Source organism: Phyllostomus discolor, chromosome 4, assembly GCF_004126475.2.
Source record: "Phyllostomus discolor isolate MPI-MPIP mPhyDis1 chromosome 4, mPhyDis1.pri.v3, whole genome shotgun sequence".
NCBI classification, from domain to species: Eukaryota; Metazoa; Chordata; class Mammalia; order Chiroptera; family Phyllostomidae; genus Phyllostomus; species Phyllostomus discolor.
This window is the reverse complement of record NC_040906.2, coordinates 7,112,124-7,137,823: the sequence shown is the minus strand read 5'-3', so window position 1 is coordinate 7,137,823 and position 25,700 is coordinate 7,112,124. Positions and strand designations below refer to the sequence as shown.

Below are 25,700 nucleotides of genomic sequence, written 5' to 3'. Positions count from 1 at the left end.
CCTCTCTAAAAATAAATAAATAAAATATTTTTAAAAAACGTATATTAAATCAAACCCAGACCAGAGAGTTACAAGAAAAAGGATAAAGTTAAAATGTAATGAAGAAAGCATGTAAGAAATGAAGAAAGCTAGTAGAAAGGAAACACTAAAAACATGCTAGTGAACTTAGGGAAGCACCGATTGAATTATAATGGTGAGGCAGAGTGAGAAGAGAAGAAGCAAATTTTCTAAGGTTGTCTATAGATATAGACGCTAACGCAAGTGCATAGTTACCTATGGAACACACGAATGCTATTGTGTACGCTGCTACCAGTATTTCTTCTGTTCGTGGGCTCCGTCCTCCCCTAGTGTCCCGCCACAATAATGTGACTGCGCTAAAACAGGTGTGTAAAACTGATGTCCTACACAATCAAGGACCTTGGAAATCTGGGCAGCTCCGGGACATTCTGCACTTGCCGGGGCCTCTGCTGACCCCTGGAAGACCGCCTTCCCAGCATCCTCTGTGTCCTTCTTTCCAGGCCCAAGCATTAAATGATATCCCACTGGGTGTCTCCCACGGTCTCCTCTGTCTGAGGCTGAGACACAGCTCGAATGTGCTGCCCGGAAACCAAGCACAGCCACACAGGGAGGATCGATTGCGCTCATGGCAGTGGCCTGAGGGGGCCTGTGGTAACCTGGCTCCCTTTGTGCACCACCGAGCAGCTGTTATGTTCCAGGGAGAGCGTTCTCGTCCCCTTCTGGAGCCAGATTCTCTATCCCTTATTGACTTGGAAATGTCCTGTTCAACTGCAGAATTATCATTAAACTACAAATTCTCCTCCAGTGCGAGCTTGGAAAGGATTAATGCTCACTCAAAGGCAGATCTTAGCCTCAAAAACGCCCCTTATGTCCAAGGGAGTTGAGCACAGAATGAGGTCCTTCTTGCTGATGAGTAACACACACGGAGGCTGGGGCCAAGTTTCTTGGGATTATTCTTGGAATACAAGGAAAAGGCAGTCTGCAGGAAGAAGCCCTTCCAGTGAGTCGGGACGGTCTGACAGGTGTCAGGGAGATGCCTGTCCTGCCCCTCCCGGCGGAGGCGGTAGGCTCCTGGACAGTTCTCAGCCCAGGCACTGTTAGGGTAGCATCTGCTCTGAGCCTGCCTTCTCTCTCGTTCCCCAGGAATAAATCAAGCTTCTAAATGAGTTTCAGGCAAACGGTAACCTGGGATTGAGCAGATATGCCAGCGCTGACCTCACCTGGACCAGTATTCAAGGTGGCCCGGGTGAACGGAACCACCTGCTTCCAGTCAAAGCCAGAACCCTCCTGAATCCCCAGGAAGTTCAGCCCCCCGGGCCACTTGACCTCATGATGTCTGCAATTATTTCTTCCCCTGTAACCAAGACTGTGTACAAAGGGGATACGACTTCAGTTTTGATGGGAAAATTCAAAAATGTCTTTTTTCCAAAGACATAAAGCTCATAATAGGGGTTTTTAGAAAACAAAACAAAAAAAATCTGTCTGAGCAACATTATTAGTCATTAGGAAAATGCAACTCAAAACCAATGAGATGCCGCTGCACACACACTAGGGCAGCAAGATTCAAAAGAAGAGAGAAACAGCCGGTGTCCGTGCGTATGTGGGGAAACTCGAATCCCCGCACGCTGCCAGCAGGAATGTGAGGTGACTCCCTGGGGACTGTGGAGGACAATGGACACTTCCCCAAAAAGTTCAACACAGAACTGCCATGTGATCCAGCAATTCTGCTCCTTAGGTGTCCACCCAAAAAGAGTAAAAACAGGTACTCCAGCAAGTACTTGTACACACACTCACGGCAGCACTAGTCACAACAGCCAAGATCTGGAAACTATCCCAATGTCCATCAACCGTAAATGGACAAACAAATCTTGGTCCATCCCTGCAGTGGAATACCATCCAGCCACAGAGAAGAAGGAAGCACTGACACGTGCTACAACATGGAGGGAACTTGTAGCAAACATTACGCTAAGGGAAAGAAGGCACATACATACTGTCACATTTTACATGATACCATTTACAAGAAATATGAAGACCAGTCAATCCATAGAGAGAGAATGCAGACTGACATCTGCTGGGGGCTCGGGGAGGGGATAGCACGTGACCACTGAATGGATACAGTGTTTCCTTTGGGGCGAAGAGAATGTCCTGGAACTAGAGAGAGGTGGTGGGTGCACCACTCTCTCTAGTTAATTTTGTATCATATGAATTTCACCTCACTTTTAAAACTTGTTGTCAAGACTCTGTCAAGCCTGGTGCCTGACATCACTTGCCTCAGAGAAGCACATTTTGTCTGTTTTTGGAAGCCCTCCACACCTCCTCTCCCACAGCTGCTCTCCCACCCCTCCTGTCCCACAGCTGCTCTCGCGCCCACCCTCCCCAGGACGTTCGCCCGTTAATGACACCCCTCCCCCACCCATCACATCGGCCAGCCTCTTCCCTTCCATTTACTTCCATGCGCACACCCTCTGATCCAGAAGCAGAACCTCTCCCTACGACCCAGTTTCCCACCCGGAGGACCACTACCCTCTCCCTCCACTCGGTGCCACACTTGCCAAAAGCGCAAGGTGCGCTGGTTCCCCAGGCCCTCCCTTGCCCTCATAATCCAGCTTCCTGCCCGCCGCCAACGGTATCCTCCCAACGGCAAGATCCCGGCTGAATTCTCCCGCCTCCCCTCCTGGGAGGCCGTGGATTTGCTGAAAGGCAATCCCTCCACTGCCTGGCTCCTCTTCACTATCGAAAGAGCTTGATGAATGAAAAGGTTGCAGAGAAAAAAAATGCCAGTTTCGTTTAGCATGTCCTTGATGAAGCAGTAAAAATAAAAATTAAAAAAAAAAAAAAACCTTAAGAAATAGCCCTTGCAAGCCCTGGCTGGCGTAGCTCAGTGGATTGAGCGCAGGCTGTGAACCAAAGTGTCACAGGTTCGATTCCCAGTCAGGGCACATGCCTGGGTTGCAGGCCACGGCCCCCAGCAACCACACATTGATGTACGTGTCTCTCTCTCTCTCTCTCTCTCTCTCTCTCTCTCCTTTCCCTCTCTAAATATAAATAAATAAATCTTAAAAAAAAAAAAAAAAAGAAATAGCCCTTGCACATATTTTTAACATTCTGAGTAACAAACGGGAGGGATGCATGAGCATCCTGCTCCCAAAGTCCAAGGTAGTCTCAGGAGACACACGTGTGTGCATGTCTGAGTCATCACCTCACTCGCCTGTTTTCCGTGGCGCACCTTTCCTCCTTGGAAGAGTGACTAACGGGCAAACTAGGGTTATTCACACTGGACAGATATTTTCTCTCAAAGGAACCAAGTGAGCCTCTCACTGCAAGGAAAACAACTAATAGTTTTTGTTGCCAGAGATAAAATGTAGACATTAAAAGACTTAAAGGACCCTGGCTGGCGTAGCTCAGTGGATTGAGCGTGGGCTGCGAACCAAAATGTCGCAGGTTCGATTCCCAGTCAGGGTACATGCCTGGGTTGCAGGCCACAGCCCCCAGCAACCGCACATTGATATTTCTCTTTCTCTCTCTCCCCCTCACTTCCCTCTCTAAAAATAAATAAAATCTTTAAAAAAAAAAGACTTAAAGGAAAAAGTTGGGACTTCTGGAAAACTTTTATCACTCATTATGAGCTCGATGGACTCCCAAGACTTAAAGACTTTTTTTGATGAGACTGGTGGTGATATGAATCATGACGTGGTTGCTTTCGTTATTATATAATGAAATGTGTCAACATTTGGAAGCTCTGTACAACTCCATTACTTTCCAAATGATCAATGTGTGATATTATAAAAGCCATCCATTGGTAAAAGATCCAAAATGCAGAACAGACCAATAGACTGTAATGAAACAGGGTACCAGAGATCGTTGCCATGGTTTCGGATTCCACATTCAATTAACCTTTATGGAGCTGCTGCTCGTCGAGTTTTGGAGTCTTTTCAACATACTCAATTATCTGAGAAGGCTATTAAAACTTCTTTTTCCAACTGCATATCTGTGTGAGGCTACATTTTCTTCCTATACTTAATCCAAAACAACACTTCACAATAGCTCAAGTATAAAAGCAAATGTAAGAATCCAGCTGTCTTCTTTGAGGCCAGCTATTAAAGAGATTCATGAAAAAGAACACGATGCCTCCCTTCTTATGAAACCGTTTTTGCTTTGGAAACTATAGTTACTTTTCATTGAAAAGATGTCATTTTTGTGAACATGTCGATGGCTTTATTAATTAAAATACATGATAAGCATTTTTAGTTCCTTAGTTTTAATCTAATGTCATCAATATCAATGGATGGAGCTCAACAAACTAGGGCTTTTGGGGGACCTCAATAATTTTTTTAAATGCAGAGGAGTTCTGAGACCAAAAAAGTCAGAAACCACTGGGCTCAGCGAGGTCGGAACAATTTCGTCAATGACACTACAAACCCCGCATCCAGTGGACGATGAATCTCTGAGCGAGTCCCTAAGCCAGCAGCAGCAACGGGGACCCAGCTCTGGACACCACGGAGGCCCAGCAGGCGGCTATTCTGAACAGGAGGGTAGATCTCTTCCACAGCAGGAAGAAACCCCCCAACTCTGCCTGTGGTTCAGACGCCTTAGGAACACGCACCCAGAGCCCACTGGTAACTTGTTACTAAAAAGTAACAGGTCATTCCGCGGTGCGCGTAACACTCCGCAGCTCGGAAAGATAAGCCGCGGAGCCAGAATGAGTCTTAAAGGCTCAGAGGATGTCACGGAAGGAACAGGCAAACACCATAATCACACTAAAGCTCCAGTCTCTTACACTGCAGGGAAACAAATGAGTCCATTTGTACTTCCTTTTTTGCACTTCAAAGCTGTACTTGAAACAGCTGTCGGGAAGAAAAGACCCGACAGTGGGGAGCATTCAAAGGCCTCCCCCCCCCACCCCCCCCACCCCCCCCCCCCCCCCCCCCCCGCCTCGCCCTAAAAACCTGTAAGAAATAGCAACCTGCCCCCGATAGGTGCTGACTAGATGTTTGGGTAGAGGCTGTGGAAGGCTACGGAGGTTGACAACGTTTCAGGGGAGATTTGGACATCGGGGCAAGGTCAAGTTCAGTGATTTCCGGTGCCAGTGTTTAGGCTTGCAACATCAGGAGAACAGGGAGTGGTTTTCCTCACCCGTGTTTTCTTGGGGTGAAGCTCCGTGCCTGACACGTACGTAAAGGTGCTCACAGAACACTGGATGAGGGAATGAGCATGTGCAGAAATAAATGAAAGTCCAGGAGGACAAGAGTAATCAGCAGTTGGGTGTGAGGGCAAAGCACAGCTGGAGTTTTCTGGATCCCCTAGGGGGCGCCCTCCAGGGACAAAGCCATCCAGCTGCCATTCCCAGCCGCCACTCTAAGCTCAGGGACCTAGCCAACGAAGAATAGGACAAAAGGGTAAGTGTTTTATGGAGAGGAAAGACAAGGAAAGCAGGCTGGCCAAGTTCCAATGAGGATCTTCTTCTCTCAGGCATCAACGTCGAGTCAGAGCCTTATTTCTGTGCTCTAAATATTATTACCATGTATCATGTGCACCTTCTTGCCCAAATTTGTGACAGAAAAATAAGGATGCACATTATACATGGGCAGTGCCTGAAATGTCTTGGATCAATGTTTGTGTTCTGTAATTACTTGTTACATAAAATTTCTTGTACCATAACATGTTCAAAAATAAATGCTAAAATGTCTTTATAATACAAAAAAAACCAAGTATCTAAATATAAATAAATAATTGAATTAAAAAATTAAAACAAAAGATTTTTTTCCTGAAAGTTTGGGCCAAAAACATGGGTGTGCGGTATATACGGCAAAATACGGTAACTGAAATGTCGGAATGAGCGTGACCTGTCTCGGATACAGGCTTGTAAAATGAGTGTCTCTCTTTGTAAAGCCTGACAGTTGTAACGAACGGAGTGCAAAGTCGCGGGGCGCAAACACCAGTTTCTGGAACTCGTTTGTGTTATCACCGGAAACGTGTGAGTCCTGGGCTGTAATGGTGCCTGCAGAGGACAATGCCGTGCCGTGTACTGAAAAGATGCTGAGACGGTGGGTCTTAAAAGTTCTCACCACAAGAGAAAAAATGTGTGACGAGGTGGGGAGATGGATGGTAACTAAACTTCTTGTGGTGATCACTCCCGATCTGCACATGCATTAAATCACCGTGTGCACCTTAAGCTCGTGCACCGTTCTATGTCAACTATACCTCAGTGAAATGGGGGGAAACTAATCCAAAAAAAGCAGTTCCTGAACTACATGGAGAAAGAAGTCTGCCTGCCACTGACACAGAATTTCTCCTTCTCTGTGTTACTCATCGCACCTGTTCCAGGGCTTTCTCCAACTTCAAAGAGAGCCCCAGGGAGCCTCGTCTCCTGGTACGATTCATGTCAAAGAAAGCCATGGAGCAGAGGCTGCCGAACCTCCTAAGCTTCTCAGAAAGGTATGGAGAACGTGGCCTCCCGTGTCGCTGTCTGATGTCCATGGCACTCCTCGGTGTTACCGGCATCTGGCCTCAGCCCCGCCCCCGACCCTCTGGGCCGGGATCTGCGTTTTCTCGAGATGCCCAAGTGACCCGCATGCACACTGCAGGGGGAGATGTGCTGCCCAAACGCCACCAGGTCAAATCATCTGAACAGTTCCTACTGGTGCCTGGTTTCCCTTGCAGTGAACAGTGAGGCTCACCGTGAAGACCCTGAACACGCAATAAAGCTGGCTGTGGTGCCAAATGTCCTCCCAGGGACACTGTGGGGTGGGGGGGACTAGGGCCGTGTCACCCGGCAGGAGGAGCCACAGAACGAGGGTCCAGAAGTCTCCCTTCATTTCTGTCCTGTCCCGACCACAAATGAGCTCCTGGGCTTTGAGCAAAGAGTTTAAATCTCTCTGAGAGTTCGGTTTCCTGGTGTCAAAAACAAAACAGGTAGAGAGGTCTCCCAGATCACCTCCTACTCCAAATCTTATGACCCCGGAAAGGTCACCAGTGATATCATCCTGACCCTAATATATTCGGAGGGCCACCAGGTGCCACCAGAGCCACAGCTGTCTGTCAGCATTGGGAGGTGCACTTCAACCTTCTGGAACATGCCGGTGCCAAACAGAAAGATGACAAAACATCTCTCCTTCAGGATATGAGTTTACAATTACTTCTTTAAGTAATTTATAATAAATGACAGAATGTGGCCATATTTTCGTGCACACAATGACATGATCATCCTGCTCTATAACATAAAGGCAGCAATGGTGGGTTTTTTGAAGTGCATTAGTACCAAGAAGTGTAATTTGGACAAATCAGTGAACTTCTAGGCAGGCATGTTTTTTACGTGCTGAAAAGGGGACGGCTGGGCTGCACTTACTTTTATGATTTCTGTGGTTATGTTCCCCATTATCATTGTTCTATTTTATATTATTCATAGAGTAATTTTGCTCTCCAAGAGCCACGACGCAGTTTCTACAAGTGAACTCTGTGGGAGAGAGCACCCTTCTTTTACGAGCAAATACACGTGTCTCAGGCACCTTTTTTTTTGAGGCACATGCATTTCCTGATAAATACCCTTGCATTGCATCCCAGGTACCTGCTGTCTGGCTCAAAAGTCTGTAATGAGCATTATCCATAGGCTCGTTATTTAGTCAAGAGAAAGGTGCCCCCCACTACCCTTAGAACAACTTCATAGAATGAATGAGTCTCTCTGGTCTGCATGCCCCTGACCACGGCTCCTCACTCTTTTCCCAACCACGATTCCCCTCTGCCCACCTCTCGCTGTGCCTCGTCACCCACTTAAAGGGGAAAGAAAGCCCCCTTGGGGCGGGCAGAGCCACACGGACCTCGCCCCACCACAGTGAACGGTGCCATCCCGAGCGTCTGTGATGCTGGGACACAGCAAAGGCCTTTCCTCGATTCTTGGGTGTGTGTCCTCTGCTATCCTCCCCCACTATTTCTTCCTCACAAAGTTACCAGGCCACAGTCCCTTCTCAAAGTCTCAGGAGAGCCTTTGTGTTCATACTAATGACGGTCGAAAAGCTGGCTCCGACAGAAGTGAAGGTGGAAGGATGAGACATCCCTTCCTGCCCTCCGGCGCACTCGCTACTCCGGCCTGACCTAAGCGGCGCGCACAGAGGTTTCAAACCGACGGGAGGACGACATCAAAGTTGCTGTGGATTCCAATTATCCTGACCTATTTTGTTTGACGTGGTCCTCGGCGGTTCCTACAGCACGCCGGGTCACACTGTCTGTGAGGCTGCCTCAGATCAGAGACTCTTTTCCGACTCATTGCTTTATAAAATTCACCGCAGTCTTCCCGTATTTACCATATAACTTAAATTGCATATCTAACTCAACACTCAGAGAACCGGTTTCTGTCATATTTTTGTCCTTTGATTTATTTTGTTCCTTCGGCCCATAGACAGTTTTTGCAGCATCTCCCGTGCGGAGAGCACCCTGCTGTTTGTTACAAGGGATGCGGAAGGAACCACGCACACAGCACAGCAGCAAGGAGCTCACCCTCCGAGACTCCCCTGGGAAGCCCGCTGATCCCACATCTGAGCTGGGCGTGTCTCTGCACTCACAGGACACACCTGCGAGGCTCCCCCAGAGCCCACGTCACCACTATTTATCGCTCCAGCACCCTGACCCCACCGCCTTCCAACTCTGTCTCAAAGGCCACACCTTATCTGCAAAATGCGTGTCCCCGAGCCTCAGCCAGTCCCAGACACAGGACAGGAGGACAGGCAACACCTCTACGGTAAGGTGGGTGCACATAAGCATGGGTGTAAGGAATTCAAGCATGCATCAATAGTCATGTGTCTCATAAGAAAAATAAAACACAGCAGAGTTTGAGAGGAGAGAGTGTACACTAGCAGATGAGGGACAGCTTCTGGATGCAAGATTTCTGAGCTGAGCATGAAGTATAGTTAGGAAGGTGGGAGGGCAGGGGCAGAAGGTGGGGGTAGGGACCTGCGGCGACCAGGGATTCCAGATGGAGGGCACGGTGGGAGCCAAGCCAGGGAGGCCTGAGGGAGGGGCCAAGGGGCTGCAGGGATTGTGGGAGGAGCTGAGGTTGGAAGCTAGAAGGGTGCTCCTGCACCCAGCTTACGGCACACTTGTCTCTCTCCTGCAGGAACGAGATTGGGCACAGAGAAGCCTCGTTGGGAATTCAGAAACCTGGAGCTAGGGTTTGCAGTAGATGGGAATTGACTGCCAGCCCTCACAAAGAGGCACATGCTTTTGAAACAGGAAAAAAGGTAAGGAGCGGGGAAGAACAGTGTCGCCTGCCCAGACCACACTGGCTAGAGATCAAGGACAGTGGGTGTTAACAAGGGATGGACAAAAAACAACTTCAAGTCAGTGATTCATTTCCAACACACCACACCCAACCAGAACATCTCAGACACAGGAAGACTAGAACTTTCTAGAACTTGAGCCTTTGACTTCCAAGAGCCAGAAAGGGGTAAGGGAAGCTCAAGAATCTTCAGGAGCCCGACATGCCAGTGCTTTGCCCATGGAAAGGCCCACACTGAGAGACACAATTAAGATGCAGGCTCTAGAAGGAACTGGGAACGGTCCCCAGCCGTGATGCCAGCTCAACTCTCTCTCTCAAAACACAGTCTGAGCCGTCAGCTCTCGTGTCTGATCCAAATAGCCTACGGATGGCAGGTTCCTAAGGCAAGAGCTAGCGAGATTTCTAAGGAACCTTCCAGTAATGTAGGCCTGACCCCGTTTATCTATCAATATAAACCAGGGCCAAGAAGTAAAAGAGTTTGGGGAGATGTATTGAACCATTATTAATATGTACTGAACCATTATACCACTTACCAACATTTATCCTTTCTTTTATTAGTTCCATATGACCTTGAATGTATTAGCGGTGAGATCCTTGAATAAAAAAATGTTGCTTATTTGCTTTAGGGAGTCAGCAAGAATGGGAAGATGATAAGCAATGCTCCCGAGATGTCTATTTCTAGAATTATGGTCCACAATCTGCTTCTCCATCAGAACCACCAGGCTGCCTAACAGAAGGTAGCATAATCTAAGAGAGGGCCCTGGAATATGACTTTCTGTCAAGGGCCTCCAGAGAGTCTTAGGCAAACTAAACCTTAAAACTACACCTTGAATGTTGTGGGCAAGCGATGTAATTAAGTAGAAAGGGGGCAACAATAAATTGGAGAGAAAATCTTGTGATGGCTAATTTTATATGTCACCTTGGCTGGGCCATGGTGCCTAGATATTTTGGTCTAACACATTCTGCATGTTTCTAGGTGGGTGTTTTTTTAATGAGATTTACATTTAAATCAGTGGACTTTGAGAAAAGCAGATTGTCCTACGTCATGAGGGTGGGCCTCACCCAATCAGATGAAGGCCAAATAGAACCAAAGGCCATCTCCCCCAAGCCAGAGGGAATTCCTCCAACAGTGTTTGCACTCCATCTGCAACATCAGCTCTCCATGCTGCTCCAGCAGACTACCTTTGGACTTGAACTGCAACTCCTTCCGGAGTCTCCAGCCTGCCAGCCTCTCCCCAGCCAAATATGGAAGTCACTGCACTCCCCAATGAGTGGATCCACAATTAGTCAATTCCTTAAAGTAAATCATACAAATTTCTCCTGTTGGTCCTGTTTCTCTGAAGAACACTAATACACATCTCTTGCTCTTGAGAGGGATGGTCCCTGGGACCTAACTGGATCCAAGGAAGACTTAAGGGCCCCGCCAGCAAAGAGGGCTGAGTGGCTCCCCAGCACACCTTTAAGATACTTAAGGAATCAGCAAATAGGCAGCAGCCAACCTTGGTGACCATGTTCAAGGAGAAGTAGTGGCCGAGAGTCCAATTTTTTTTAGAAGGAAAAGAAAACTTCAGAGTCATCCCATATCACAAAGCCGTTTTCAAAAATAGAGCTCCTCATGGAGCTATAGAAAACATTTAAAAACACCTGCCCAGGACAGTGAGATATCTAAGAACAGTAAGCTTAAGCTTTATGACAAAACCACCCGTCAACTCGGAGCTGTGAAGTATCCTCTAGCCAAAGTCTAGTTGACAGAAAAGAAAAGAGTCCCATTACCAAAGGCAAGCAGTGTGGTAACAATAGCACTGCTTTCGTTTGGATGGACAATCTGATAAAAAGTTATAGAAATGATGGGAGACAATAAAAATTAGACCACCATATAGTTCTTTCTGTTTTGTACTATAGAGTGGATTCTTGCACCGAGGGAAAGGTTAGACTGTGTAAGTTCTAATTTTAGGACTGAGTAAAAAGAAACAAATGTGATGGTAACTGCCTTGTTAGCAAATGACTCATAAATCAGAACGACAATCACAAGAAGCCATGGGAACTCAAGTTGACACAAGAAAGATGAACCTCCTTCCCATCCCCACTCCTGCCAAAGGTGGTGTAACTCCCACCATCTCTTTGTGAACTGTAGAAGTGGCTTCCAGACATTTCTCTCCGAGATAACACAGTAGTGAGTCTATGAATGGACATGGTAATTTCAAGCTAATCATTTGCTTACAGTCACCGGGGGTAATTACAATGACTCGGATAAGATGACTGGCCACAATTTCTTTAAATTCCCGGATGGTACACGCAGGCTTTGACCAAATCAACAACACCAGAGGCTCCATACTCTAGGAGCAACCTGTGTGGAGCTGGTGGTGGTGGCGGAAAGCACAGGGGTCATCTTGGGCTGAGGCCTGCAGAGTTTTTCCAAGGAGCCGGTGCCCATAATGAAGACGCGTTTTCTTTGCAAAGACCTGTTGAAATTAGCATGGATTCCTTACTAAGGCCGTTGAGTCATTTTTTCGTGGAGCACAAAGCACTTTGGCAAGGTTTTCCAAGCGACCAGCCAGGTGCTGATTGCTCACTCTGCTTGTGCGATGAGTCAGCTCTGAACCAGCAGGCGGAGCCTCTTAGCTGGGGCGTTCATGCAGGTGAGACCCGTGTGCGGGCTGCACGCCGGCAACACGGTCTGCAGGATACCACGGTGACGACGGATGAAAAGTTTCCCCAGCAGTCTCGTCCATTGTAAGAGGGGGCTCACAAGGAATCTTAACCCCTTTGTCAGTCCGTACTTCTGAGAACAGCCCTTTGGTCCTTGCTGAAGACACTTCTCTTTCGCCGATGCGATCGTTTTGAGGGCTAATCGGGCCCCAGAACCGTGCACCGGGAGGAGTAAGAGTGAATCTGGGGCGGGCCCAGGTGTCTCCTCTCTGCAGCCTCGCCGGGAAGGTCCAACCCTCTTCGACTGTTCCCTCCTCTTTTCTCCAGGGGTCGCACCCTAGCCTAGACTGCCACAGAAGAACACCAGAGTTCTTGCTTTCCCCCCATAAAGTAAATTGGTCAATGAAGCTTCCGTTCAAGAAAGAGAGACGCGTTGAGTCCAAGTCGGCTGAGAGGGAGGGAGGCAGCCCCACAGGGCAGGCTCGACGGAGCAGAGGAGGTCTTGGGCCTCGCCTCCGGCTTGAGGCCAGGCACGCTCCCCTCCGCTGAGGATTTCCTCTTTGGCCTTGGTTTATGTTTGTGCTCCTTTCCTAAGACCGAGCAGAAATTACTATTTCCCCTGCTTTCTTAGGTTCTGACAACATTCTGCCCCCTGGAGGGGATATTTTACCGAAAAATGGCACATTTAAGCCACTGAAATATTATACCTCAAATACATCAAAATCTCAGGTTTTCCAAGATGACATGAGCAAGGCCTTTGGTCAGTTACTCCATTCCTTCCGCTCGTCCAAGTTCATGCCACTGTTACTGAAGGTGCTGACTCTGCCACGAGGAGGGGTCACCAAAGCGCTACCCTTAAACCAGCCTAAAACAAATCACACTCTCTTGCTACTGTGGGGCCCTCTTTCACCTAACAGGAACGCCAATGGACATACGTGGAGAACTGGGGAGAGGGAAATGGAGGCCAGGAAGCCAGACACAGGAACGGCAAGTGGGAGGGGAGTGGGTGTGTCCTGGCAGAACAGGCCCCTTGCCAGGGCTAGAGTCTCCCTCTCCCGGCACGCTCAGGTGGAGCATGGGGTCCCGCTGCCAGGGACTTCAGGGAGCCCTGGACTGATGGCAACTGGCCTCAGTGGCTGTGCAGTCCCCTGCTCGTCTGACTCCTGGGCCTGCCACGAACAGAGAATGAGGAGGAGGAGCTGCCCTCAGCCCTGGCCCCTGGCCCCTGGCCCCTGTCCCTGCCCCTGCCCCTGGCCCTGGGAGCTGAGCTACTAAAGAAAATGAGGAACAAGACTCAGGTCTTCCGCAGTGTTGATGACACTGGTCCTCCAAGGTCGAAGATAACGTCAACCTTCTCATCCCTGCCTCTTCTCATCCCTTCTCTTATTTTTTTATATTTTATTGGATTCGCCGAGGTGGCATCGGTCAATAAAACCACACAGGTTTCACATGCACAACTCAACCAAACATCGTCTGCACACGGCATTGTGCACCCGGCACCCGAAGTCAAGTCTCTCTGCACCCCCACCCACCCTCCCATTGCCCACTTGCACCTCCCCTGACTCCCCGTTCCCTCTGCCTGTCACCACACTGCTGTCCGCACCTATGTGTCACGTACACATTTTACTTAACCCCTTCACCGTTTTTCACCCAGGCCCCCAACACGCCCCGCCCCTCCAACAGCTGTCAGTCTTTTCTGTTTCTATTTTGTTTGTTAAATTGTTTTGTTCATTAGAATCCACATGTAAGTGAGATCATATGGTCCTTGTCTTTCTCTGACTGGCTTGTTTCACTTAGTGTAGTTTCCCGGTCCATCCATGCTATCACGAAAGGTAAGGTTTTCATCTTTTTTGTGGCCGAGTTGTATTCCATTGTGCAAATGTCCCACAGCTTTTTTATCCACTCACCTACTGACGGGAACTTATGTTCACCGCTGTAACTGTTGCTAGCACAAGGGAAATGAAAAGTCTAAGGAAGGAATTACGTAATAACTGGGAAGTCAATGACTCCGTGCTTACCTTTTTTTCTTCCATGTCTCTTCGTGCTGCTACCAGAGATGATGCTGACTTCTCACAAAATCCCTACTGCATGCCGACGCCAGAAGGGCTAGCGCTGCACAAACTCGTTCTAATGGCCTTAAAACCCACATGCAGATTTGCACACCTGTATGTTGCACTCTAATACACAATTGAAATCAGAAACGGGGGGAGGGGCTTTGTAATGCATTGACATGAATACATTTTTTTAAAGCTACCCAGTTTCCCCTCACCTCTGATGGCTTCGTGGTACATTTCCCTTTTCCGGAACATTCCAGGTCATCTGCACGGCTGTCCCCTGGCACACAGGTGCTGGTCTTTACCACCAGAGTCAAGCGCAAAGCCACGATGGATTTAGTAACAGAATCGTTCACAAAACCTGAAAGGACATGGGACAAGAGCAAATGTGAGGTTTTACCAACATTCTTTTTACAGGATACACGTTTACTGGAAGCAGCATTCAGGCCTGGCAAACAAGACGAAATGCACTGAGTTAGGGGAAAGAACAAAGCTTCATCCCGACTGCAGGCCTTCCAGCCAGGCCCCCTCCCCAGGCACCGTGAGAAACACCCAAGGTCAACGAACAGGAGCGGCCATCAGTTCAGTCGTCACCTTGCATCCCCTGGCGCTGTTCCCGCCCTCCTGCTCTGGGCGCCCCTTTGGCTCTCGAGTCCATTCCTGCTCTAACATGTTGGAGTTCAGCTTCTCTGATTCAAACCCAGCTTCTCCCAGGAACCCAGCTGCCTGCATCTCCCAACTCTTCTTCCTCCTGGCTCCTTGGGGCAACACAGTGGCCCCAAAGGCCAACCCCCACGCCAGCCTGCTCCAGCAGCGCTCGGTGCCTTCACAGGGGGCATGCAACACGGGGTCCGTATTCTACACTGGGTTTACCACTGAACAGCTTCCCGGATCACCAATCTGGCTACACAACATCAATTGAAGTTATGTGGTTTTAACCACCTAATATTACAGGACCAACTATAGTTGAATTTGATTGCAGTACCATCAATGTGTCGTATTTATCATTCAATGATCTCTCTGTCTAGTGTGGCTATTTATAGATAGTACATAGTAATAAATATGAAATAAATATAGCCTCCAACTGGAATAAAGATAGAAATATTGTAAGTACTCTATCAACGATATCATTATTTCGCCGAGTGTCTCTTTTTCTAATAAGAATATTATTTACTTATGTATAATTTTTAATTTCAAAATAAACAAGGTATAATGAACGCCTCCAACATCCAGGAGAGGACTCCTGTGGTACCTAGAAAAACACTCAAGGCAAAGTGGCGGGAGGATTCTAGACAGCCACGCCTCTCTGAGCCCAGTGCTCCCCTGTCTTAAGTGAGGACAATAGCCCCAAATTAGGGTGACCACGGAATTTATTATCAAAACGGGGACTCTTTTAATTGCTGTCAGCTGCCCTGTCATATTTTCCTGACTCTTACTGATAGTCTGAAATCTCTCTTCCCTTTCAAAGGTGTGATTTTAGTTTTGGGAAGAGCCAGAAGAAGGTGCCTTTTATGATTATAGTTGGACACGGGCATGCAGTGAGACTGTCTCGGGCGATGAGACAACATCGTCACCGACTGCTCATGCCCTGCGGGACATCAGAGGCCAGGAATGTGCAAAGTGCCAAGTCTCACATGAATGCAAGGGGTCATTTTCACAGGCAGAACACAGGTTCAAAACAGAGCAAAAGGTTTACTTCCGCTCACAGGCATTAAGGCTATGATCGGAAATTCACACAAGCCAGAGTGGAGTGAAGGTGCCTCAGCTTCCAGTTCAGAATGAGGAGACCAGGGCCTGCTGGTGTCTCCATGAAGGCAGGCACCGCAGGGCTGGCTCAGGGTGGTGCCGTACATCCGCAGAGACTAGCTGCTTTCTTCTGAAGATGCCCTACTGAGAACTTCACGGTGCACTGGCTTTAGGGCAGAGGGAATAGGACGGTTTAGGTGAAAGGACCCCCTCTGCGGAGCTCTCCACTTCCTCTAACAGGGCCCCCCACTGCGTGGGCACCACACACCTCCTCCCAAGCACCTCCACATGTCCTGCTCACCCCAAGTCTGCAAACGTTTCCATGATACCCCTTTGTCTGGGATTCTCCGCTTTCTTCCATCTCCTAGTTCAGGTCCACCTTAATTGTGTGCTTTTCCTCAATGTTCTAGCTCCTCTGAGCTCAACCAGTCCATCTGAGCTCATGCATATAAAGGGAAAAAGTCCAGGAAAAGTCCAGCCATTGTTAATATAACAAGAATGGTTTGCACGAGATTGATGTAACCTGGCAGGCAAGGATTGTGGACTGGAATGCACATGTGTGAACAATGATGGCTTCATTGTACTTGTCAGTGGGGGTGGTAGACACAGTTGAGTGAGCATGTGTACTGTGTGGCCATCGCATTCAAAATGACTGAGCGAGTAGAGCAACAAATCTGCATCAAATTTTGCGTTAAGCTTCAAAATTCCTCCGCAAAAACTATTTGAATGATTCAGAAGGCTGTGGCTATGGGCAACTGGTGATTCATCACGACAATGCACCCGCTCATGCACCATATCTTGTGCAGAGTTTTTTAGTGAAACAGCAAATCACCCCAGTGACTCAACCTTTGTACAGCCCAGATTTGGTGCTCTGCAACTTCTGGCTTTTCCCAAAACTAAAATCACACCTTTGAAAGGGAAGAGATTTCAGACTATCAATAAGAGTCAGGAAAATATGACAGGGCAGCTGGCGGCGATTGGGAGAACTGTGTGAGATCTCAAGGTGGCTACTTTCAAGGGGACTGAGGCATCATTGTCCTATGTACAATGTTTCTTGTATCTTGTATGTTCTTCAATAAATGTCTCTATTTTTCATACTACATGGCTGGATACCTTCTGGACAGACCTCATATACTAGCAGCAAACAGGTCCCTGATTAGTTTATGTCTTGGATGGTTTCTTGTCATGCCACCTTTACTGAAGCTTCCTTCATGGCAAGGGATGAGTCTTGGAGAACTGGCAAGCAGCAAAGACTATTTCAAAGAGGAGTTTCCAGAAGGTCTTGTCATCCAATATGGAAGAACAGCAATTATCTGAGTGCATAAATTCCAGTTTACTAAAGGAATAATTGCTTATCAGTTTGTGATTAACCTTGATAGGCAAATTGAGCCTAGTACAATGTTGAGACGCTACCACAGTTCCTATCTGAAAGATGTTTTTCTCATGAAATAAAAGAAGTAAATTACATCAGTAATTATAAGTTTTTTTCACACAGGTGCTATGTTCTCTACTTTCACATTATCATTAAAATCTGTATCACCTGTCTACTTACTAAACATTTAGACCACATAATGCTTGTACTTCTATAGAAGAGACCCTTCCTCAAAGGTTATTTTTAAAATTCCATTCAGCTAGTAAATGGACTTAGCTGGTAGAGATTCAAATATCTGAGCAGGTAAAAATAGATGCGGTATAATTTTCTAAAAAGTTTGCTTCTATCTCCTCAATGACCATTTACTAAGCTCACGTCTACAAACCAAGAACCATATTAGACACTAAGATTGCAAAGAGGCATCACCCTTGGTTTCTGCCATGCCAACTTTCATTCAACAGCTATTAGTGGTCCTTAAATTGTTTTGACACCAGAAGCTTCATAATTTTGCAGGCACTTTTTCCAAGTAAATGTTTCCAGGTCCCAATACAAATGATTGAGTATCAATAGTCTGGGATGGGCCCCTGGCGGGTAGGTTTTTGAAAAAGACTTCCTACACAATTCTGACACCTGCTTCCAGTTAAGAACCACCGGTCTGGTAGAAATACGAATCTAAGTCATATAAGTCAATTATTATTAAGGTAGCAATCACCTTGAATTAGAGGCGTGTAGACGAGCCTTGGAAAGCACATTTTATCTATCTATTTTTGAAAGTTCTGGCGACTCCATGATTATTTAGACAGTAGTTACATTCCTTCCTCGTCACAGGTCTCGAAAGTTCTTGGACACAATGCTAATAAAGGTTTTTATATTAGATGTATTTGCTTAATAAGACTGTGAGTATATTGGCCCTGAAATCCCTTAGTAAATGATTAAAGAAATCAGTCTTTCCAACAGTGTGTCACACATTCCCACATAATTCCTAATTATGTCACCTAATCTCCCAAAGGGAGTCAACGGGATAAGCACGTTATTTTTGGCAATGTACTGTTCACACGATGAGAATGGTGCCTGGTGGCTCCTTCCGGGTCAGAGCACAATGGCACTAAGTTGTTTGCACCTCCCTTTGACCATGTCTAAGGGAAAATGCTTGGAGTTCCTCAAAATGAAAAGCAATACAGTCCAATTTAAACTTTCATCCCCGTGCAGCTGGGGGAGAGCCAAGGAGCCCTCAGGAAATCCCACATGCCAAGACCAGGAATGGTGTCCTTCACAAAGGGACAGCAGGAAGGATCTGAAACAAAATAGAATTCATCTTTTCAAAAAGAAGTCCTTCAGGGGCTTGATAAGTGGTCATTTTAGAGTTGTGGAAAAGCCAGTGTGATTTTTTTGACCCAATACTCAAACCGATGGACTCTCCTAACACACTTAGAAGAAACGAAGAGCAAGTGGTCATTGTTTTTCTTTTCCTTAATGGCATGATATCAACATATACAACCTAATTCCTGATCCAGGACTGGATAGAAAAGCTTCCCCTCGTATTCAGAATTCTAAGACCCACAGGCCAACTGGCCAACTAGAGACAGACTCCAGGAAAGCAGGACAGCGGATGACACTCTGGTTCTGTCTACAGAAACGTTTTAGACATTCAGACGTTGACATTTGTCAGCACCTGCATTTTCTATGGTCTTGTCAAAAGCCAAAGAACTGACGCCACACAGAAGGCTGTGAAGATGCCAACGACAGCCTGATTTAAATCAAAAGCAATAGAAAACATTTATAGAAGGAAAAACAGAAACAAGGCAGGAGAAAGAGGGAGGGGAGAAGACTAGGCAGGGAAAAGGAAAAAGAAAACCAAATCACAGGCTAGAAACTGCAGGAGACGGAAGGAAAGGAAACACTAACACAGAAAAGCAACTACCACAGAAATGAAGACGAGAAAATAAAGGCTTTCCATCAGACATTTCAGAGACTCTAGCACCTTTTATTGCAAAAGGACATGTTATCATCTTCGCATTTTCTGGGCCTTACATTCCTCATTGCAACAGCAACAAACATAAAATTAGAGTTCTTTGAAAATTGTCACGAACAAACATTTGTTTAAATCACAACTGTATATAGTCCAAGGCTATGCTATGATTCCGATTATGAGGCTGATATACCAAGTCACCCTAAGTGGACAGACCATGCATTCCCTGAGTACACTGGTGCAGGGGCACTGGGCTGGGATGGGGAACAGAATAGGGGTGGAGGGCACACTGGGCTCATTCACGCAACATAGAGCAGGTGTTTACTGGCCTCCAAGTAGGAGGCAGCTCTTAGGTTGAACCCTAAAGGCTGAGAAAAAATGCCAAGGAAAGAGCTGAGGAGGTCAGTGTGTCAGATGGATAAGAAGGTCAGTTTGTTAGAATAATAAGCAGGTCAGTGTGTCAGATGGATTAGGTTAGTGTGTTAAAGGCGAGCACCTTGACTAGCCTAGAGAGGCAAGCAGGGGCCTGATCACAGGGGGTCTTGTGAACCTTAATTTCATGCCAAGTACAGTGCAAATCCACGGAAGAGTTTTAAACGGGAATATCACATGGTGATGCTTTCTCAAAGAGCACATTTTGGAGGAAAGACCAAGAAGGCTTTTGTGTAGATCGGATGTGGGATAGGAGAGAAAGGAAGAACTCAGACACGGGTAGTGTCAGCAGCTTTGTGGGTGGGGGTGGGGGTGGTAGGCACGTGAACCAAGATTTCCACTGTGAACATATTACATGTGAGACACTGAGGAGACCCCACCTGAAATGCAGCAGCAAGTCGGTGGTCAGACACAGGACATGGGCAGTTACAAACATTAGGGCTGAAGAGTTAACTTGGGGCCTCGTTTAATGTGGAGATATTGAATCGATGGGACAAGGTGAGTGAACTCGCATCACAGGCCAATATAAACCCAGTTTTGCACTATCAGACTATAAGAGAATCATACCAGAAAAAGTAACTAAAACAGACATGCCTATATGATTTTTCCATCATGGGATGGATAAGGAAAGATAAAGATTTCTGCAACGTGAAGAACGTAAGGAACTACAAGTGGGAGACTAAGGATCTGGCACAGAAAAAAGTCCCAAAGACTCTTCAGCAGTTCAACTCAGAATCCAGACGGAAGGGGAGAGAAGGGGAAGGGCGGGGGGGGAGGGGGAGAGGAGGGAAGATACGCCCGAGAGCCCCCTCCTACTGGCTACACAGCTGGGGGATTTCCCTCATGAGTTTTAAAACCGTAATGAAGGCAAACTTTCTCCAAAGGCTATACAGGGATCTGTTAACACCCTCAAGCAATAGCTAGAACAACAAATAAAAGTGGGGTTTCCCTCCTCCTCTCAGCCCTTCTCCCCTCGGTCCCCGCTCCCCTAACTCACGCACAAACACTCTGCCTGGCCCACACCCCACACTGTGCTCATTAACACAGCCATAAAATGTTCCACCGTCATTACAGTGCTTTTAAAACAGGGACTTGGCCAAACTCCCCTCCCTTGGGGCCAATGAGAAGCCGAGAACCCTGAGAGGGGTGGTCACAATCCCCCAGAATGCAGCGGTGTGGTCAAGTATCAGAGCAGAGAGGGCTGGCCCCGGGCCATTAACTGTTGGTTCTACCACTTGTCTTCTTTAATATCAACACTAAAGAGCCTTAAATGGGCTTTGTCATTACTGCCTCGTTGGGATTAATAGCAAGTGAGATCTGCATTTCTCACTTCAGTGGTTTGGCTGAAGACCATCGCTCTCCTGTTAAAGGGAAAGGGTACGTGCAAGATAAAAATCCTGGCCGTAAACACGTGAGCAGTGGGCGCTGGAAGCAGACAGCCGCGTTTTCCCATTCTGGCAGGCGAGTCATTTGGCACGAACCTACCACCTAGAAAACGTGTCCACCGTCTGTCCGTGGCTGGCTCGAGGTAGGCATGGAAGGTTTGAAGTATCGCAGACCACAGCTCCAGGTGGAGGCGCGGGGTTCTGACACGCACACGGGCACTGGGAAAGCACCCCCCACCCGATGCCCACGTCTCGTTCCACGGACACAGGGGGGACATGTGCTCCTGCTCGGACTCGTTAGAAGGTGGGTTGGAGGCCAGGGCAGGGCTTAACAAGCCAGTCAGACCCCTGTGGGTCTGTGACTCAGTCCTTGAGGTTTGAGCAAAACCTGAGAAATAAATCATCTTTTGACAATGTCAAGCCAGCAGCAAAAAAAAAAAAAAAAAAAAAAAAAAAGCTTGATGCAGGGAGCCAGCCTGAATCCAGACCAAGGCCAGGGCAGCGTGGTATTAGCAAGACTTACTAAAGCACCCCCACTGTGTACGGAACTCAGCGCCCCTGCACTGCCCGCATGCGGAACGCTGGCAGATCAGAACGTAAGGAGAAAAACTGAATGAACGCTGAAGGAAACTGTCACCACACCCGAGTACGAACACAATGACGCCTCATTCACTGCACATCCTCCCGGGCCACACCTACCACCCTAGGACCTCTCTCAAGGTCTTTGTGCCTTTTCCAAACAAATCTTTTCTTTGAAGTCCCACATAACAGCTGGATTTCATAGTGTTGATGTGTAAGGCAGTAAATTGCATTTTGGAAAACTTACCCATACAGAATATCTCATTTCCTTGGGGTTTTGGGGTCAAGTGTGGCCAAAAGTGCTTTCTGCATTGAAACACTCAATGGCACAAACAGTGAAGTCCAGATACCATTAGCGTTGTCAAGTACATGTTAAGTACCGCTGACCCTTGAACAGCATGGATTTGAACTACATGGGTCCACTCACATGTGGATTTTTTTTTTCAATCAATGGAGAGCCACCCTCTGTATCCCTGGGCTTCACATCCACAGTTGGGGATCCCTGGATTCGAAGGGCCAGCTGTATGCATTGTTCTGCGTCATTGTACATAAGGGACTTGAGCATCTGCCGACGCTGGTGTGCATGGGGGTTCCCGGAACTAATCCCCTGTGGATACTGAGGGACAACTGAGGCTTCGGGGGAGTCAAAAGTTATACACATTTCCAACGGCGTGAGCAGTTGGTACCCCAACCTTTGCATTGTTCAAGGGTCGATTATAATATTATTTTTTCCGAAGAAAAAGAAATTGTGAAGATAGAGGTGAGGTATTACAGAAAAACTACAATCTCCTCACTATCACCTGAATGGAGCAGGTGATTGTTCTCAACGAATCTTGCTGTCAGATACAGCAGCCCTTAAAAACCACTTCTGACCTTTAGCATCTCAGCGGCATCCTCTGTCTATTTGCCTCACAGAGAAAACTGCAAATTCAGAATCAAAACAGAGGTTTCGAAAGTGACCCGGAAAGTTCAGATCGAGAGTTCGCAGGCTGGCACGCCACACATTTCCAAAAGAGCTATCTGTTCCCCCCAGGGAAGGGGCACTAGCCCAGCGTGCAACACATTTTTGTCTGATTTTTATTTTATTGTTTTCATTTTATTTTTCAATTATAGTTTATGTTCAATGTTATTTTGTATTAGGGAATACAGTCAATAAGGTTGTAATAACTATGTATGGTGCCAGGTGGAAATGTCGGAAGGAACCCTTTGTGAAGTATATGGTTATCTAATCACGAGGCTATACACCGGAAACTAATATTTTCGTTTGATTTTTTTTTCAAGGTGTCCACCCTACCACACTCCTTGCTCCATTATTATTAGACCAAATTAGCCATCCTAAGTTAGTATCTATTCCTCCCACATTCCTTTAATAATAGAATTGGGAGCTTTTCTGGGAACTGGGCCACCAGCTAAAGAGCATGCCTCTCCTCAGGGGCTGTGTGGCACTTTGTATATTTAAGAAGACCAGCTGGTGTGGCTCAGTGGATTGAGCACTAGCTTTCGAACCAAGGGGTCCCCGGTTCAATTCCCAGTCGGGGCACATGCCTGGGTTGTGAGCCAAGCGTGCCCCCCAGTGGGGGGCACTCGGGAGGCAACTACACATAGATGTTTCTCTCCTTCTCTTTCCCTTCCCCTCTCTCTAAAGATAAATAAATAAAAAAAATTTTTTTAAAAAAGACGACTGGCCGTGAGCGCTGTGCCCCTCCCACTGGCAGGCACGCCACAGTGACGGTGACAGCTGAGGCGGCCCGCTGGCATCGGGAGAGGGAACCTGTGTGCGTGGGACACGGAGCCGCCCTCTGGCTCCCCGGCCAGCGCCCTCCCTCCAGACTGGAACCCGAGACAGAAATTAACTTGGAACTAGATTAAGCTACTGTGCTGGAGGTGTCTCTGTGACAGCAGCTGGGACTGGGCCCTGACCCACACAGGCCTGCGGATGATCACACACAGCTCCTTGTCCTGGGCCACACCCCACCCCTCTGCCACCTGACTCTGAATGGTTCGCCATTTAGCTATTCCTTATTGTCACGGACTCACAAAATACTAACTCCATCACATCCCCCGCCCCTTCCACTTCCTTAGCCTTCACAGAGCATGGCTGGCCATCAAAGGGGCTCCCCTTATATCAGACAGCGGAGGAGTGGGGGAGAATGCAGCACCGGCTCAGGAACAATACCTAATATCTGATGCCATTCCTCTTGTTATATGGGGATATAGTAAATATACACACTCACAGTATATTCTATAATTTGACTTAATTGTTTATGTATTCTGTATAGAGGGTGTGTTTTGATTACAGAAGTAGGCAATTGTCCACAATATCAACGTATTAATTCCAGATGAATGTCTCCTGATTAGTGGCTTCACAGCGGCTGTCAAAATGAGTAATCAGCCACGTGCTGCCATGAGGGTAATGGGAGATTATCCCAGGCTCTTTGACCAGATGGTCTGGGTTCTTACCAGCTCTGTGACTCTGGGAGAGTTATTTACACCCTTAACGCCTTGGATCCCTTCTCTCTGAAACAGAGGTAATCATATTACCTATTTCCCACGGTGCTTGCTATGGTTCAAGGTCTCAATGTGGGCAAAGCATTAATACAGTGAAGCATATTAGTAAGGACTCGGTGAATCAACACCACCATCTTCACCCCCGTGGCTGCTGCCACCACCGCGTCCCAGTCCGTTCAGGCTGCTGTAACAGAAGACCACATGCTGCTGGATGGCTTACACAACAAGTATTTATTTCTTACAGTGCTGGGCGCCGCACGTCAGAGCGCAGTGCCAGCAGGGTCAGGGTCCCGGTTTACAGACAGCTGCTTTCGTGGCTGTGCCCTCACAAGGAGGAGACAAAGCTCTGCTCCCTTCCTCTCCTTGTAAGGACCCAACTTTCATGATGGAGCTTTCACCCTCATGGTCTAATCTGATCCAAATAAGCGACCAAAGGCTCCAGCTCTAAATGCTATTACCTTGGGGGTTACAACTTCAACATATAAATTTGGGGGGACACAAACATTCCTTTAAAAGCAACCATCCTTACCATCACCGTTATCAATATCAGCACCACTGTCATCACTCCCATCACCATCACCACTGCCACCATCATCGCCATCATCACCTCCATCATCACCATCACCATGATCAACACCACCCCCACTGTCATCACTTACGTCACCATCACCACTGCCACCATCATCATCGCCATCATCACCTCCATCATCATCATCACCATGATCAACACCACCACCACTATCTATCATCACCCCCATCATCACCATCACCATGATCAACACCACCACCACTGTCATCACTCCCATCACCATCACCACTGCCATCATCATCACCCTCACCATCATCACCATCACCATGATCAACACCACCCCCACTATCATCACTCCCCTCACCATCACCACTGCCATCATCATCACCATCACCACCCCCACCCCCACCATCACCATGATCAACACCACCACCACTATCATCACTCCCATCATCACCATCACCATGGTCAAGACCACAAGCAGCAGCCCCACTATCATCATCACTGCCATCATCATCATCAGTATCATTATCACCTTATCATCACCCTTATTATCACTCCCATCACCATCTGCACCATCATCACTACCATTATCACCACCATCATCACTATCATAACTCACATCATGACCCCCTGTCGCCATTATCACCACCACTGCCACCAACATCGTCGTGATCACGACCATCATCTGCACTAGCATCACTACCACCAGCACCATCATCGTCACTAACATCAACAGCAATACAAAAGAGCCAACACCGGTTTAAAGTGGGATACCACTGGACCTCAGACTGGTGGAGGTCTGACGAAAAGGTTCTGGGGAAGGCTGTCTCCCGGTGCTGGGACGCAAGCGGGGCAGTCGTTGGGAGAGTCCCCTAATGCGGCCCCCTCATGTCAAACCTCTGGCATGGAATATTTTTAAACTATTGCTACTTTTAAAAAATATTGCTAGAATTGTAATATAATGTCCAAATAAAATTACACCACACATTCATAATAATATAACTTTTATTGTTTGCCATTTTGAATAACCCATGCCTAGGTTCTATTTTAAAAAGCAAGGCTCTAGGCTTTACTTCAAGTTATAAAATATGTGTGTGTGAATAAATGAGGTATGAGTACAATGCACACAATTAAAGGATAATTTTTTAAATATATAATGAGCAATTAATACATGAGGCACTAGTCAGT

The 25,700-nt window shown here is 47.3% G+C and overlaps 1 protein-coding gene across 1 annotated transcript in view; it reads right to left on the bottom strand.

The window, feature by feature from the left end:
* DNER (delta/notch like EGF repeat containing) overlaps positions 1-25,700 on the bottom strand; it is a 262,105-nt gene that overhangs the window by 109,770 nt on the left and 126,635 nt on the right. The window contains exon 5 of the mRNA XM_028509617.2: positions 14,205-14,350. Within this exon, the coding sequence (XP_028365418.1) occupies positions 14,205-14,350 (146 nt within the window). The remainder of the gene's footprint in view (positions 1-14,204; positions 14,351-25,700) is intronic.